We start from the raw sequence: 15,022 nt of genomic DNA on the forward strand, positions 1-15,022 counted from the left end.
AAATTTTTTCTATCCTTATTTTGACCATTTCATTATTTTAATTTAAAAAATATTTTAATTTTATCTTGATACAATTTTATATGACTTATTTTAACAAACGTTACCTTAACTTATACAACACAACACAAAGTAAGATTTCATTTTTTAAATTTGTTTACACTTTGTGATTTTACATAGACATTTTTGAGCCTTTCATAATGGGCCCGACTCATTTTTTTGAGCCATTTAATGGTGTTCTTTTAATTAATATTTGGTTCAATGTTTTGTTTAATTTATGTTCAATTAGGTTTTAAAATTTTAAACTTTGATTTCTAAATTTAGTTTTAAATGGAGACTGAAAAGGAAAAGGCATTATTACGGGGGGCACAAGCAGCAATCTCGTAAACTATTGGGGCAAAAGTGCGGACAGCCAAACCCGGGGGGGGGGGGTGTAAAGGGACAAAAGGCAAAGGGCAGTGGCAAAAGCGTGATAAGGGGGAAATGGGAGGGTGAATTGCAGGGAGCAAGGCTGAGAAGAAAGGGTGGAGGTGGGGGCGGGGGAATGGACAGAAAATCAAATCAAAATGGTCGATTTCGATTAACTCCAACGTGGTGTAGTAATAGAATTGAAACGGTAATAAAAAGTTAAACAAATCCGGAATTTCACAGCGGGCTGAGGGGCAAATCCGTCATTAGAACAGTGATATAAATATCGAGCAGTTCGCTTTCCAACACACCACTCTATATACTCTACATTAGTGCCAAAGACCGCCACCAACAAACTCTCTCTCTCTCTCTCTCTCTCTCTCTTTCTCTCTCTCTCTAGAAACTCTCACTTCCTCCCTCTCTCTCTCCAACTCGCATTCACGCCTTTACGGTGAGTCAGGCGGCCTCAATCTCGACTGCTCCCGGCGGCGGCGGCGGCGGGGGTTGTGGAATCGGGGTGCCGAGATGGGAGGGCTGATTGTGTGAGAGATGGGGAAGGTGGCGGCGGTGGCGGCCGTGGGGTGGGCGGTGGCCACGTGCGCGATGGCGGCGGTGATGGTGGGGCGGAGGGTCAGGAGCCGCCGGCGGTGGCGGAGGGTGGCGGCCGTGCTGGAGGACTTGGAGAAGGGCTGCGCCACCTCCGTGGGGCGGCTCCGGCAGGTGGTTGACGCTATGGCGGTGGAGATGCACGCCGGATTGGCCTCCGAGGGCGGCAGTAAGCTCAAGATGCTCCTTACTTTCATCGATAGTCTTCCCAATGGGTGCGTTTTCTTAATTAATTCGCATTCGTAACTCCACATTCGTCCCAAATCTCCGGGGCGTGGGCTTTTCTTGCTAGTGAATTCTATGATTTGATGTTCTTTTTGGGGATTTCTCTTTTTCCATCACATTGTTCGTGTATTTTACCAATTTGAAGTTTTCTGCTTGTCGAGCCTGATTTTTGCTCCGCTTTGGTGTTTGGTACTTGATCTAATTTTTCTTTCAAATTTGTTCCTCCTTTCTGTCTCCTCACCATTCTGTGTTGGCTCATTTTAATAGTCGGTCAGTGCATTATTATTTTCTGCTTAATGCCGTATTTTTTGGCTTATATCAAGTGTTCTCAAGGCATATTTGTTGGTATATACACACACGCATATATATATATATATTTATATATATGGTGGTTGGTTTCTTCTTTCTGACGATCGTGATAAAAGGGGTTTCATGTGGACAGATTTCTTGGACCACTTACTGATACTTTTGTTCAATTTTGGGATTTTTATAATAATTTGTGCGGTTACTTTAAATTGTTCTTTTGACGTTCTACATTCTAATAGAGGAATACCTTTTTCTCAATTTGAGGATTTTGTGTTATACTTTAAGAATCTAGCACTAGAATTTCTATGGTTAGCTTTTGATTTTGTTTGCTTTCTCTTCTGGTTGTATAAAATGTCTAGGCTTTCCCATGGGTTCCGCAGTTGGAATTAGTTGGCTGTCTCTGTTGGATTTTGTTACTCAGACACCAATTTTACTGAATCCTAATCAGGATAAATCATTTCTTCAGCTCTCATCCTCAGTTGTTTGGTCTGACCATGTTGTTTGAATACGTACGTATGAGTGTTTAAATATTCATATAATTGGATGTCTTGCTAATACTTAAAGGTTCATTCATGCCTTCCTATAAGAGTGTGCATTTTCATGCATTGCATATTGCGGGTAGTTAATGTTTCCAATTATGAAGTGATTTGATTTCTTTGTAGCTTTCACAATGGCCTGCCTGTTGCTAATAATTATGGAATTCATTGCTGTGATAACTGGGAAAGGAGGCAGGAAGGAACTGCAGGATTTCCTTGTGGAAATAAATGATCCTGGAATGTCTTTGTCCTGTTCGTATTATTGAGGGAATGTTTTTGTTTGTGTCGCCTTAAATTCCTTTGTCCTCGATCCTAACGTGTCTGTGGAAATATAATTTACTTGAAATTTGTTTGTATTATTCATTTAATCCAACTTCTTGCTTTTTTTAGCATGCAAAATTAATGATGCCTTAACTTTGTTCAGGAGTGAAAGCGGCACCTATTATGCTCTAGATCTTGGTGGCACATATTTTAGGGTCCTACGGGTTCAACCAAGTGGTGATAATTCATCTATTCTTGGATGTGAAGTGGAGCGCCAACCAATTCCTCAACATCTAATGACTGGCACAAGCGAGGTGACCAGTCTGTACCTCATGTTCTACTTGTTTGAGTATTGCTTTTCAATTTCTGTTGGTGGTTATTGAAATTTGAATGATTTTCGGGCAGGATCTTTTTGATTTTATTGCCACCTCGCTAAAAGAGTTTGTGGAAAAGGAAGGAGTTTCTGAGCTATCAAAAAGAAGGGAACTTGGATTTACATTCTCATTTCCTGTAAAACAAATATCCATCTCATCCGGCATGCTGATTAAATGGACAAAAGGTTTTTCCATTGAAGACATGGTTAGTTGGATGATTATCTAATTATAACGTGTTACTAGGAATAATTCCCTGTGCATTGTAAAGTTGGGATTACCCATCCAACTTATGTTTCATTATGCAGCAGTTAAATCATTCAAGCCCGAGTGGTTGTGCTAAATGCAATTTAACATCATATTTGTGTAACTTGTTAAAATAATAGCTTTAGTGGTAATATTGAATATTTGAGAATATACTTGTTGCGGAGATTTGTTGGCCTGAAACTTACACATACATATACATAAATCTTTATCCTTTCAGGTTGGAAGAGATGTTTCTGCATGTTTACAACAGGCAATGTATAGAAGAGGACTACATATGGAAGTAGCAGCCCTTGTAAGCAGTTCCCTTCTCAGTGATCTTCCTGTCTCCATATATAATACTGAATGCATAATCACTTTATGAAAGTGCTGTTTTTCTATTTGAGTATGTATCTACTGCTAGTTCATTCATGTCTTCTGTCATCTTTTCCTTCTCTTCTACTCATTGGAGTTGCATTTTGGGCTTTTAAATGAACTGTATTGTTATTGATATTGGCAAGATACAAAGGTAATAACTTGAAATAAGGATGAGAATATGTGTTATAAGCCAAAACAATGTTATCATGAATATGCTTTAGACTCAAGTAATTTACATTTTATGGTGAAATTCTTATCCTTTAAATGCCAGACAGCTGTATAGTCATTAAGGTGCTTTTATCACTTGAATCTCTTGAGCATGTCAGTGTTTGCCCACCTCACCTACATCTATGGGCGCTAAGAAGTATAGTTACTTCCAAGAAATGATGTGTACGCTTCAAATACTCCCAGATATGTGCAAAGATGCTCATCCAAATATATCCTATATTTTCTATTTGTAATGTTGTTTGTTAAATTTACTTAGAACCAGACACTCTTCTAACACTTGAAGGTTATGGGTCCATTTTGAGCATAGCCATGTGCAGTAGTTAGTACAAGTACTTCATTGCATGCTACCAACTTGGATTTAATAATAAAATAAGAAAATATATAACTGTACCATTTTTTTTTTTTTTTGCTGCAATATAAATTGTACCTATTCATCTTATATGTGTGTGTGTATATATATATATATATATATTCGTTTTTAATTTAAGAATTCTGATAGTAAAACTTGAAATTTGTTAATAAATAGAGCTCTGAAATAAACTTTAAACTGGTAAGGGATTGAATTTGTAACATCAATTTTAATGGTTCTGAAATGTCTTCCTTCTAATACACTAATGCTTTTGTGATACATGGAGTAAATGCTATTTTCAGTTCCCATACCAACTTTATGTTTGAAGGGAAAATAAAAATTTAGTCTACAATCAACATTATAGGTAATCTCCTCATACGTGCACTTTGATATACCTTTATATTTGTAATCAGTACTTAAATGTAGAAAAATTGTTTGGCTTAATATCCCTTTGATTCTTTTTATTAAACATCTTTAACTCAGAAAACATTCTAGATAAATTTATCTTGTACTTTCAAGTGTCTAAATGGCAATTACTTCTCCTATCATTTCTTAGCGTTAATTTTTTTCATTTACCACATTAGGATTCAAGTAGTTTGAGTCATTTAGTATATGTCCTTGAGATAAATGCCCGATAGAGCTGCCACAAAGGTAATAATCCTGCTGAATGTGCTTCGGTCATGCATTCTTTTGTTTCATGCAGAAGATACCTGATGCATATTTACATGTTTTATTTGAATTTTCTCATTTACATTTTCAACATTGAGTTGATAAGTCATTTCTTAGTTCTTCACAATTGTTAAATGTCTGAATTCATATACATATTTAGTTGGTAGTATGCTTTCTTTCTGTCTTTTTGAAGGCTATTGTAGTATCTTTTCTTGATTAGTTATCAGGTTCTTATTTGGTTTTCAGCTCAGGTACATATGGGGAAGCAAAAAACACCACGCTAAAGTATAATCTGAATATTCTGCAAATTTGTCATTTATCTGTTGATTAAGCTTTATATTTAAGAAGTGGATTTGGCTGCACAAAATACGTGATAGTGCCTACTAAACTTAGTTGTAAATATAGGAGCTGATTGTGTGTGCAGAATTTTTCAAGATAGGGAATAAGATTTTGAGAAAGATTTGGTTTGTACTTTTGTATTTCAAGATTTTGTCTTTTCTTGCTCTGACATATGCCATTTCACAAGTGAGATTATCATGGGATTCATGTATATATATATATATATATTCTATATATATATCTCAATTCTTTTGTTTGCACCAGTATATGGACTATTTGGTGGCATCAAAAGGATATATTGGTTAATCTTGTTTTATATATGAAGTTCTTGCAAAAGTTTAGTGTCTCCATCAATCTATCTTTTGAAAGGATATCTCTGGATGCATGTCTTGGTAAGACTGAATGGATGCTTTCTTTACATAATCATATTAGCTGGAGTCTCAAAATGTTCAGTCTGTTGTTTGTTGGATTGTCATCGTTAGGATATACTATGATTTGTTTCTATCTATTTTATCCATATTGTGTTTAGAATGATAAGATATTGAGCTTGAGCTTGTGGGGTAACCTGTAACTTAAGTTTGCATATTTTTTTCTCGTCTTTATTCCTTTGTCTAAATCAGGGATCACATGTTACCTCATTCAATATGTCCATTTCTCCATTTTACGTGTAGATTGGCCCTTGCTGGATATCAATAGTAGTCATAGAAATTGGATGCTAGTTGATTCTCCATCTGGCAGCTATTTTTTTAATCTTGCACCTTTAGCAGTCATCATCATGGATGTATGTATGCATGCATATGTGCATAGACATGTATATGTGTTTCTTACTTGATTTTGAAGTGTAAATTCAACCATGATAACTTAGGAATTAGTATTGTCTGTTCCATTCCATTCTAAGCAGATAAATGATACCGTGGGAACGTTAGCACTTGGACATTATCATGACGAAGACACAGTTGCTGCAGTGATAATTGGAACGGGTACAAATGCATGCTATATGGAGCGAGCTGATGCTATTATCAAATGTCAAGGCTTGCTTACTACTTCAGGAGGCATGGTATATTCTATTTTGGGTTCCCCACTGATGTGGCATGTGGCTAAATTCAGGAAAAGGAAGCTGATAGCTAAACTTGTGTTCTTTTCTTGTATTACTAGGTAGTTAACATGGAATGGGGAAATTTCTGGTCATCTCATTTGCCAAGAACGTCATATGATATTGATTTGGATGCTGAAAGCCCAAACCCCAATGATCAAGTAAGGGTCAGATATTGCTAAATTTCATTTACTGTTAATATATTTCCTCCTCCCCCTCTTCAGTAAATAAATAAATACATAAAAGAAAGGAAAAAAAAAAAAAAAGGTCATCACATTGTAAGAAGAATTATATCATAACGTTCTTGCTGCAGGGCTTTGAGAAAATGATAGCAGGAATGTATCTGGGTGACATTGTAAGAAGAGTTATTCTCAGGATGTCACAGGAGTTGGATATTTTTGGATCTGCATCTTCTCAACTATCAGTGCCTTTTGTTTTGAGGTATATTTCTGTGTTTTTACTAACCCCCCACCCCAGTATTTAGTCCTTTCATGCTTTACATTCTACATAATCAGCTACTATTTTTTATTCATCATCACGAGGCTAAAACTGTGATATGCAATTTTTTTGGCTTCATGTCTACAAGGTTACACCCTCCTGTGGTGCCTTTTAATATTATTGTATTTATTTTTATCAACCTCAAAAAAAAAAAAAAAAAGAAAAGAAAAACATTTAACTTGTATTGTTATTTTTGGTGTGATCAATGTTCAATTTGTTATATAAGTTATTTATTCAACTTGCTACAACTACAAATGCTGTAAATGATATTGATTTTTCTTTTTCTTTTTTCTCATCTAAATGATGTTGACTTAAACCCAATGACATAAGTGACGTGAGTATTCAGCCCAAAAATGGGGACCCGTTTGTCAATTGGTTTTTAGCTTAGCCTATTTTTTAAAGCTATCTGGGGTATGTTTCTTGTTAACTAGATGTATGTTGGGGTGACATTTTCTGTAGTGTTTAACTGTATTTCACTTTGCCATTGATGTTCAGAACACCGTTAATGGCTGCTATGCACGAGGATGATTCCTCAGACTTGGGGGAAGTGGCTAGAATTCTGAGTGAGGAGCTGGAGGTAGATGAGTTTGCATCATTAATCATGTGGCTTGGCTCCTCATGAACCTCATCAATGCGTGCTTATTTGTTCTTTTTGTTTGGTGTTTTCCTGTCTCTGATTTCAGGTCCCAGACGTCCCTCTGAAGGTTCGGAAGTTTATTGTAAGAGTGTGCGATGTGATTACCCGGAGGGCTGCCCGATTGGCAGCTGCTGGCATTGTGGGAATTCTGAAGAAGATTGGTCGCGATGGTAGTGGTGGTGTTACAAGTGGAAGAAGCAAAGGAGGAAGCCGTGGAAAGATGAGAAGAACAGTGGTGGCAATAGAAGGGGGTCTGTATACAAGTTATTCAATGTTCAGACAATACCTGAATGAAGCCGTGACCGAAATCTTAGGGGAAGAGACCTCCCGGCATGTAGTTCTCAAGGTTATGGAAGATGGGTCAGGTATCGGGGCTGCCCTCCTCGCAGCCGCTCGCATGCATGGAAGGGTGTAGATAGGGTACAGTTGCCATAGATGATACATAACCCCGCATATACAGCAGCTCCCTCCTGTAAATTGTAGAAATCATTCTCAAAATTCTATCAAGCCATATAATATAAGGAAAAGAAAGGTGATGTAAATGTTGGTCATGTACTTAGCATGACAGATTTCATATCATCATCATATTTTATAAACAAAGTTTAATTCATTTTTTTCAAATGTTTATATATATGTGTGTGTAATGCAATGGTAGTGGGTTGTTTTTAACTCTGGGCTAGTTATTTCAATGTGTATGTGCATTCAGACTACTACTACTACTACTACCGTGTATGATGCATGCAGTTCTAGCATGGCTTAACATTGGCCTCCAGATTTCATATTCGGAATGAGATCTCTTCCAGTCTTTCCCACCCAGCTCTGCTGCCTTAACCTTTAAAATTTGTGCAGGGTTTTGTTTGATTCAAGTGACAGTTAATATTCTCATCTACATATATGTGTGTGTGATGTGCCTTTGTACGCCAGGGGAGACGTGTTGATGACATTACATATGATGAAGGAAGGAAGGAAGGAAGAAGAGCCTGGAGTTTACCTACCTAGAAGGTTCTGGAAGGAAGGCGCTAAGTTCAGACGATCCTATAAGGTTCTGTAGGAGGCTATCTTAGAGGGTGTGGTGGGTTTGTAGGGTCGTCTTCCAAGTTCTGGAATGAGCCTCTAGGATAGGGTCCAGGTGGTTCTAGCTAGGGTTATCTGGAACGACCTTAGCAGATTTGACATTTGAGGGCGTGACAAGTAGCTGTGGCTGGCTTGTGCAATAGTTGGGCAATGGTGGGTTTCACAATGATCGACGGCGGCGGCGGCGGCAGAGTTAGACTTAAAGAGGTGTGGTGTTAAATGGGTGGTGGTGGTGGGGGTGTTTGACTTATGAATAGTGTGTCAAACCATGTGTAGACAGACAGTAGACTCTACCTACCTACCTACCTACCCCAGCCGTAAGTCATGTTACAGGTTAAAAGTATATCACGCTAAGTAAACATTATTCTATAATTAAAAAAATTTATGTAATATTATTAACAAAATTTTATGATAAAAGTAAAGTAAAATAAAATTCGAGACCAAACATTTAAATTACAATTCAAGAATTAAACAAAATCATTGATATTGGTATTCAAATAATAGAGATATCAACTCCCTTTATATGTCTCAAATTATTATTATAACATTTTAAAATAAAATAAAAATATAAACAAAAAACCTTGATAGCTTCAACTATGATTTGATCGTGGCCTTAAAAAAAAGGGTCATTTTTTTTAATCGGTTATTCGCCATGAACTAAGCTGGTTTTCTAATTGATTTGTTTTCATATAGTTGTTAACTTTTTCATTTGTTAGTATTTTACTCAAAATAATTTGAGGTTTTATTGAATACAAAAAAAAAAAATAAACATATATTCTTGTGTTTACTCTGAATATCGTGTCGTATTGATCACAAAATAGTATTAAATTTGCTTGATATTATTTCGGTCAATATCAATTATATCAGTTTGTATAAAATAAAATTTTTAGATACCAAGTTGTATTATCCAATATTAGTTATCGAGTATTTTTTTTTTTAAAGATTTATTTTTTTATTTTATTTTTTATAATTTATGTCTCATTTCAGTCATGAAATAGTATTAAATATACCATTCCGGTCAATTATCAATCATACTAGTTAGTACTGAACAAAATCTTTAAATACCAATTGGTATTGCCGGGTACCAATTACCAAATATATTTTTTAAATATTTAATTTTTATTTTACTTTTGGTGGTTTACCTCTCATTCTCTTTTAGCAAAGTCAAACTCAAACTAAAAATCTTAAACCCTTAATTGGTCTCAAAACTATTTAAAAAAATACAAATCTTATGTATGTTTAAGTTGATTATTTAATTTTAAAATATTATAATTTTGTTAGGTTATGTTAAATTAGGTATTTAGGCAAAATTAATTATTTCAAATAAGTGATGTACACCTTGTTTTGGCAACATTAATTATTATTTTGTTTAGGTCACTTATATTTATGGCTAGTTATGATATTTATTATGTTTATGCATTTTTATAATTTATATTACTAATTTATTATAAATCCGAAATAATACATTGATAGCACCCAATACTTAAATTATACTGTAATAATGGAAAATTCGATGGTTCAATATTGACAACTATGTTCTTGTTTGCTATTTTATAATATTTTTTTTAAATTTTTCAAAAAATTAAAACATGTGTGACATGAAGGCTGGCCGTTAAAGATCAATGGCGAGTGGTGGTGTAAGATGAGGAAGAATTAGAAGAAAAGGATAAACTAAGCCCTAGTTAGCTTATCATTGGGGGTGAGAAATGGTGTGGTAACAAGACTTAGGCTTTGTTTGGGTAAGGGTTTGTGTATGAGGTTTGTTTCTCTTTGTTTAGATAATAGATTAGACGATAAGTGAACACAAAAATGGTCAAATTTAGGTTTTGAGAAGGTTGTAGTGCCCTAGTTACTCCCTCGAGTTGGTGTGTGGCACGAACCCTCTTGGTGCTAAGCTAGCCTTTTTTGAGCCTTACAACTTGGAAACTAGTTATCTTTTAAGAGAGGTACTCTAGAATGCTTTGATTATAAAACTTAACAAGTATACAATGGATGGTAAAAATAACATACACCCATCCACCTCATTCAATGGTCCAAATTAACATGATCCAACGACCAGGGTCGGACCTTTCATGAGGCCCATGAAAATTTGGCTATTTGGGGGCTCATAAATTGGAAACCCCCACTTGATAAGGGCTCGGTCGACCAGCCCAGCCGCCCACGGAACCACGGTCTACCTCCTCTCCCTCTCGCTTTCCCCTCCCTCTCTCGCTCTGTAACTCCATATCCGTCACTCTCGTCCTCGCGCCTCGCCTTTGTCAGCTCGCCTTCCCCGTCGGTGGCTCGCCCTGGCTCTCGCCTCTCTCTCATCTCCCTGTTTCTTCGGATCATCGCCCTTCCCCATCGTCGAGCTCGCCCTGGCTTTCTTGCCTATTACTGCTCGGTCAACGATTGCTCGCCCTCGTGGCCGGTCACCGATAGCTCGCTGCCTCGCTCAGACACTCTCCGTCGCTCTAGCCTCCAGATTCAGTCTCTTGTCTCCGCTTGCGCTGCCTCAGATAATCAAATTTAGTCTTTGAAGTAGATTTGCTTCTCCAGAATCCAGATCTACTTACTGCTTAGCTTCAACGAATCAACTTTTAGCGGTTACGGTTAGTTTCTCCTTCATGAATCATTTCATTTTTCGTTTATGATACATTGGGAGATTTGGATTATTTGATAGCTATGTCTATTTTATTGATATTGGCAGAACAACTTGATTATATAAACTTGATTGATATTTTTGCCTCCAAAACTGCAAGGATAGGAGTTTTTAATTGATAATTTAGAAAATTGTTAATTTTATTCGTTGATATGATATAAATATTTATTTTTATATTTTATTATGAAAAAATAAAATTTAAATGTACTCTATGATTTGGGGGTCCATTTTTACATTTCGTCTCAAGGCCCCCAAATCTCGAGTACGACACTGCCAATGACTTATCAAAAAAAAGACTTATATAAGTGACTCGTGACCTTCCAACTACTTAACTTTTCACATTAAGAGAGCTACTAGACTACATTAAGCAATTTTGGAATATTTTAGAACATACAAGACTACTAGAATAATGCGCGTGACAAAAGTGTCACAATTGAGTTTTTGAATAGCATTTTTGGATTAGAATAATGTGAAATGAATGTGTTGGAATAGACAAAAGTGTCACATAGAGTCCAACAATTGAAAAATCAAATAAAAAAGCCTCAAATCTTCAAAACAAATCATGCTACCTTCAAAATGCAATAGTTGAAAATCATTAATAGTTGATGAATCCAAAAATGCCCAAGTCTTGTAAACAAATAAGGTGAAAATCAAATCAAAACTCAATCTCAAACTCAAGCTCCAAGGAGCCTAATTGAATCTAAATAAATAATTTGGAAACCTAATCAAAAGTCAATCTTTAACAAACTTAAAAATTGAAACATGATGGTTTCCGTATGTATACGTCGGGCAAAACTTTACCCTCAACCAAAATCATGCAAAGCAATTAGGTTCAATTGAGAACATCGTTAGTCAAAGCAAGATGGTTTTCATATGTATATGTCAAGCAAAACTCACCCCAACCAAAATCATGCAAAGTAACAAGGTTCAATTGAGAACCCACATCAACAGGGTTCGATTTCCAAAGAGTCGCAAGTTCTCAATCGACACCCAACACTATGGTTGCAAGATGCAAGAGAGAAAGAACTGGTAACAAGGAGAACTAAGAGTTAAAAATAATGGCTAATGACGAAAATAGTGTGATTGTCGATGATTAATAATTAATGACAAAGAGAGAAAGGTCGTCTTTATGTGTTTGTTAACAATGGGGGAGATCTTTGTATTGCCTTTTTACTAAAGATATTTTGTGAAGTTTGTTTGTGCAAGAATTATATCACAATAACAATTTTATAAAATCTAGTTTTTGTGTTTTCAATTTGTTGAGCACACCTCCTTATTGTAATTTTGTTATTTAAATTTTGCCAAAATAATAACATAAACAAAAAAAAAAAAAAATTATTGTAGTCAGAACCCATCAAAATAAAAACAAAATTAAGACAACAACACAATAAAGAAATCAATTTCTTGTCTTCTTCTTCTTTCTTTTCTCATGGCCTCAAGAGGGGGGGTTACACCATTACTAATTCAGGGGCTCTTTAAAAGATAATAAAAAATAATTCAGGGGTTAGGGGTAGCCATTATTAATTCAGAGGTCCTTTAAAAAATAATAAAAAATAATTTTTTTTTATAATTGCTTCTTTCTCTCTTATCAATTTTCAATTAAAAGTAAAAAAAATTTAGACAATAGTCTCTTTTTTGGGTAACAGACAACGTTGATTTTTTAAAACTTTTTAGGGCCCTGGACATAGGCTTTAGTGACATTCCCCTTGAGTCGGTCGCTTCTCTTCTTCTCTTTTATTTTTATTTATATATCTATAATTTTATAAATTATTTTTATAAAATTCTCTTTTATCTCAAGTTAAAGTTGGATCCACACACACAAGAACAAGGCAAAAAAGAGTAAACAATCAGCCAAAGTAGAAATTGATTTCAAGAGAATTAACTAAAAGTTTGAACTAGGAACATTATCATCGAGAGAGAGAGAGAGAGAGAGAGAGCTGTGGGTAAACTTCAAAACACATTCCACATGTCTCCAGAGCTATGCAGTGGGCTTGTATAACTTCTCCACCATCTTCCTGTATTCTGCAGCACATAAAAACAAAAGAGTTTTTACTTTTTCGGTTATTTATGACTAAAATGAGCTCCAAGGCATGAGAAACGGAAAATAGAGAGCAAAGACCATTTTACCTTCTTGGTTGCACCAAAGGGCTGCTGCCTGTGGGTTCAGGGGGGAGCTTATATTTGGTTCTAGAGATCAGAAAAGAAAATCAAATATCAGAAATATAGCCAGAAAAATCATATGGGTATTCGGGAATGGTAAAATGATCCAACAGTTTAATTACCCCCAAGCAGACTCTGGATTGAGAGCAGGATGGTCCTCACATCATAAGCAGAAGACCACTTATCCTGAAAATTCAACCGCACCCACCACCAAGCAATAAGTTAACATATATGGTTACACCAAATCAAATACTGTTATGATGATAATAAGTTTTAGATTCAACAACCTGAAGGATATCCAAGCAAATGTTGCCATAAACATCTACATTGGGATGGAAACAGCTTGTCTCAAATTTGACTTTTGGAGGCTTAAATGGATAATCATTGGGAAAAGAGAGGGATAGCCTGTATTCTGTTCCTTCAAAGACAGTGTCTTTGCTTCCAGTGATGGTCCCTTTCCAGCAGAATATGTTATCCTCCTCAGGGAATGCAGATATCCCCGAGTCTCCACTCATCTTCACATTCACCCAAACAAACAAAACCACAGAATTCATTTTGTCAGCAACACCACTTGTTACCAAGAAGAATACAAATCAAATTCCAAAGCAATGATTATTAATTACCATCAGTGCCATCAATTCAGACTGCAACCTGTTTTGTTGAAGCAAAACACCCAAAAAGGTCAGATTCCAAAACCATAGATTAATATTAACAGATGAACAGAAAGGAAGTAAACAAATTAGACGAAGAATATGCAAAATGACATCTTTTTGTTATGAGAGCCCACAGCCTTGGGGATTATATATATAGAGTGACATTTGTTTCAGGGGAAATAGATAAGCAAGAAGGTCCAAAGAAACCCTAGAAAAGAGTACGTTACTCGAATGAAGGAAAATTCATCACATCTAGACCAGTTAAGACAAAGACCTAAAGGGGCGGGGCCAGATCCAACACAAAACCCTAATCAAGAAACGGCACTTTCAACTCATACAGACAGAAATTAATGGAAATCCAAGTAAAGAGAAGAAGAAACTGCACTTTTGATTTGAAGACGTATGTATGTATGTACCTCTTGAGAACAGACTGGGTGTCAACGGTCTTTGCTGTGGTTAGAGGCTGCTTGGAGATCGGGACAGCCGGAGCCGGAGCCGGAGTGTTGATGTCTTGGTGGTGGCGGTTGCTGCCGGTAGTAGTCATTTTCTTCCTATTCAAACGCAGTAGTCTGAGGCTGCTGCCTTCACAGTGAATAGAAATCAAATGCCGTCGAGAGAGAATAGATTCACAGCCTTTCTTCCTCTTCTGGCAAAGGGTTTGCAGAGAGAGGAAGAGCTGTTACAGAGAGAGAGAGAGAGAGAGAGAGATGAGAAGAAGGGCTTGATTTAAAAGAACTTTAACTGAGAGTTTGTCCAAGAAATTCAAGATCGCATTTTTTGAACGTTACATTCACGCCGCAATGTACCTTTTGTTTTGTCTTCTCTCTCCTGTTTTGAATTCATTTCACATAACGGCTAGTTTCCACTGGGCATCATCGTCTATCTAGGGGGGTTTCTTTTCTTCAAGGGCCTTGTTCTTGGATTCTAACCGTCTAGTGTCTGAATGAGTGAAATAGTGGGCCTTGGCCTTTATTCTTTGAACGAATGGTGGTATTCTTTGCCCTGGAAAAAGATGAAGTAAATATATTAATAGTTAGAGGGATAGCCCAATCCCAATTGTTCCTACTTTTGAAATTGGCTCGCTCCGAGCAAGCAAACATTATATTGTCCAACGTAATAATTTCGTATTTCATAATATAATTAGTCTCAAAACTTAAAATGTTAAATATTTAGTGGCACTTCACTTGATAACATATAAAATAATTTTATACATGGTAGAAGCAATTTCTTTTATATTGGAAAGGAAATAAAAAAAAAAAAAAGTATTGATGCCTCTTATAACAAAAAGTAAAATTTGAAAGCCAACAAATCAAAGGGAAACAGAATTGAGTTGAGAAGGTAGTGGAACCA

At 36.1% G+C, this 15,022-nt stretch overlaps 2 protein-coding genes across 2 annotated transcripts; one reads left to right on the forward strand and one right to left on the reverse strand.

Annotated features, from left to right (window-relative positions):
• Positions 1-733: 733 nt before the first annotated feature.
• On the forward strand, positions 734-7,793 carry LOC127792846 (hexokinase-3-like). The gene is made up of 9 exons (XM_052323464.1): positions 734-1,226; positions 2,503-2,653; positions 2,745-2,918; positions 3,195-3,269; positions 5,818-5,973; positions 6,072-6,170; positions 6,323-6,450; positions 7,003-7,084; positions 7,191-7,793. Exons 1-9 carry the CDS (start codon positions 955-957, stop codon positions 7,557-7,559), a joined length of 1,506 nt encoding a protein of 501 aa, XP_052179424.1. The 5' UTR covers positions 734-954; the 3' UTR covers positions 7,560-7,793.
• A 4,906-nt stretch (positions 7,794-12,699) lies between these two features.
• LOC127797307 (ubiquitin-conjugating enzyme E2 20) lies at positions 12,700-14,889 on the reverse strand. Its single transcript, XM_052330106.1, has 7 exons — positions 14,479-14,889; positions 14,089-14,348; positions 13,643-13,670; positions 13,307-13,534; positions 13,142-13,205; positions 12,987-13,046; positions 12,700-12,881 (listed from the first exon to the last, which is right to left on the reverse strand). The coding sequence occupies exons 2-7, from the start codon at positions 14,214-14,216 to the stop codon at positions 12,838-12,840; spliced, it is 552 nt and encodes a 183-aa protein (XP_052186066.1). The 5' UTR covers positions 14,217-14,348; positions 14,479-14,889; the 3' UTR covers positions 12,700-12,837.
• Positions 14,890-15,022: the final 133 nt, after the last annotated feature.

The sequence above is a fragment of the Diospyros lotus genome, chromosome 1, assembly GCF_014633365.1.
Source record: "Diospyros lotus cultivar Yz01 chromosome 1, ASM1463336v1, whole genome shotgun sequence".
NCBI classification, from domain to species: Eukaryota; Viridiplantae; Streptophyta; class Magnoliopsida; order Ericales; family Ebenaceae; genus Diospyros; species Diospyros lotus.

Bases quoted from the DNA above. Each gene is read 5' to 3' on its own strand.
- LOC127797307 (XM_052330106.1), bottom strand. From the start codon at position 14,216: ATGACTACTACCGGCAGCAACCGCCACCACCAAGACATCAACACTCCG. The intron at 13,047-13,141 runs GTAATTAAACTG...TCTGATCTCTAG, and splicing joins AATCCAGAGTCTGCTTGGGG to AACCAAATATAAGCTCCCCC. The intron at 12,882-12,986 runs GTAAAATGGTCT...TATGTGCTGCAG, and splicing joins CCTTTGGTGCAACCAAGAAG to AATACAGGAAGATGGTGGAG.
- LOC127792846 (XM_052323464.1), top strand. From the start codon at position 955: ATGGGGAAGGTGGCGGCGGTGGCGGCCGTGGGGTGGGCGGTGGCCACG. The intron at 2,919-3,194 runs GTTAGTTGGATG...TTATCCTTTCAG, and splicing joins GTTTTTCCATTGAAGACATG to GTTGGAAGAGATGTTTCTGC. The intron at 5,974-6,071 runs GTATATTCTATT...TTGTATTACTAG, and splicing joins TTACTACTTCAGGAGGCATG to GTAGTTAACATGGAATGGGG.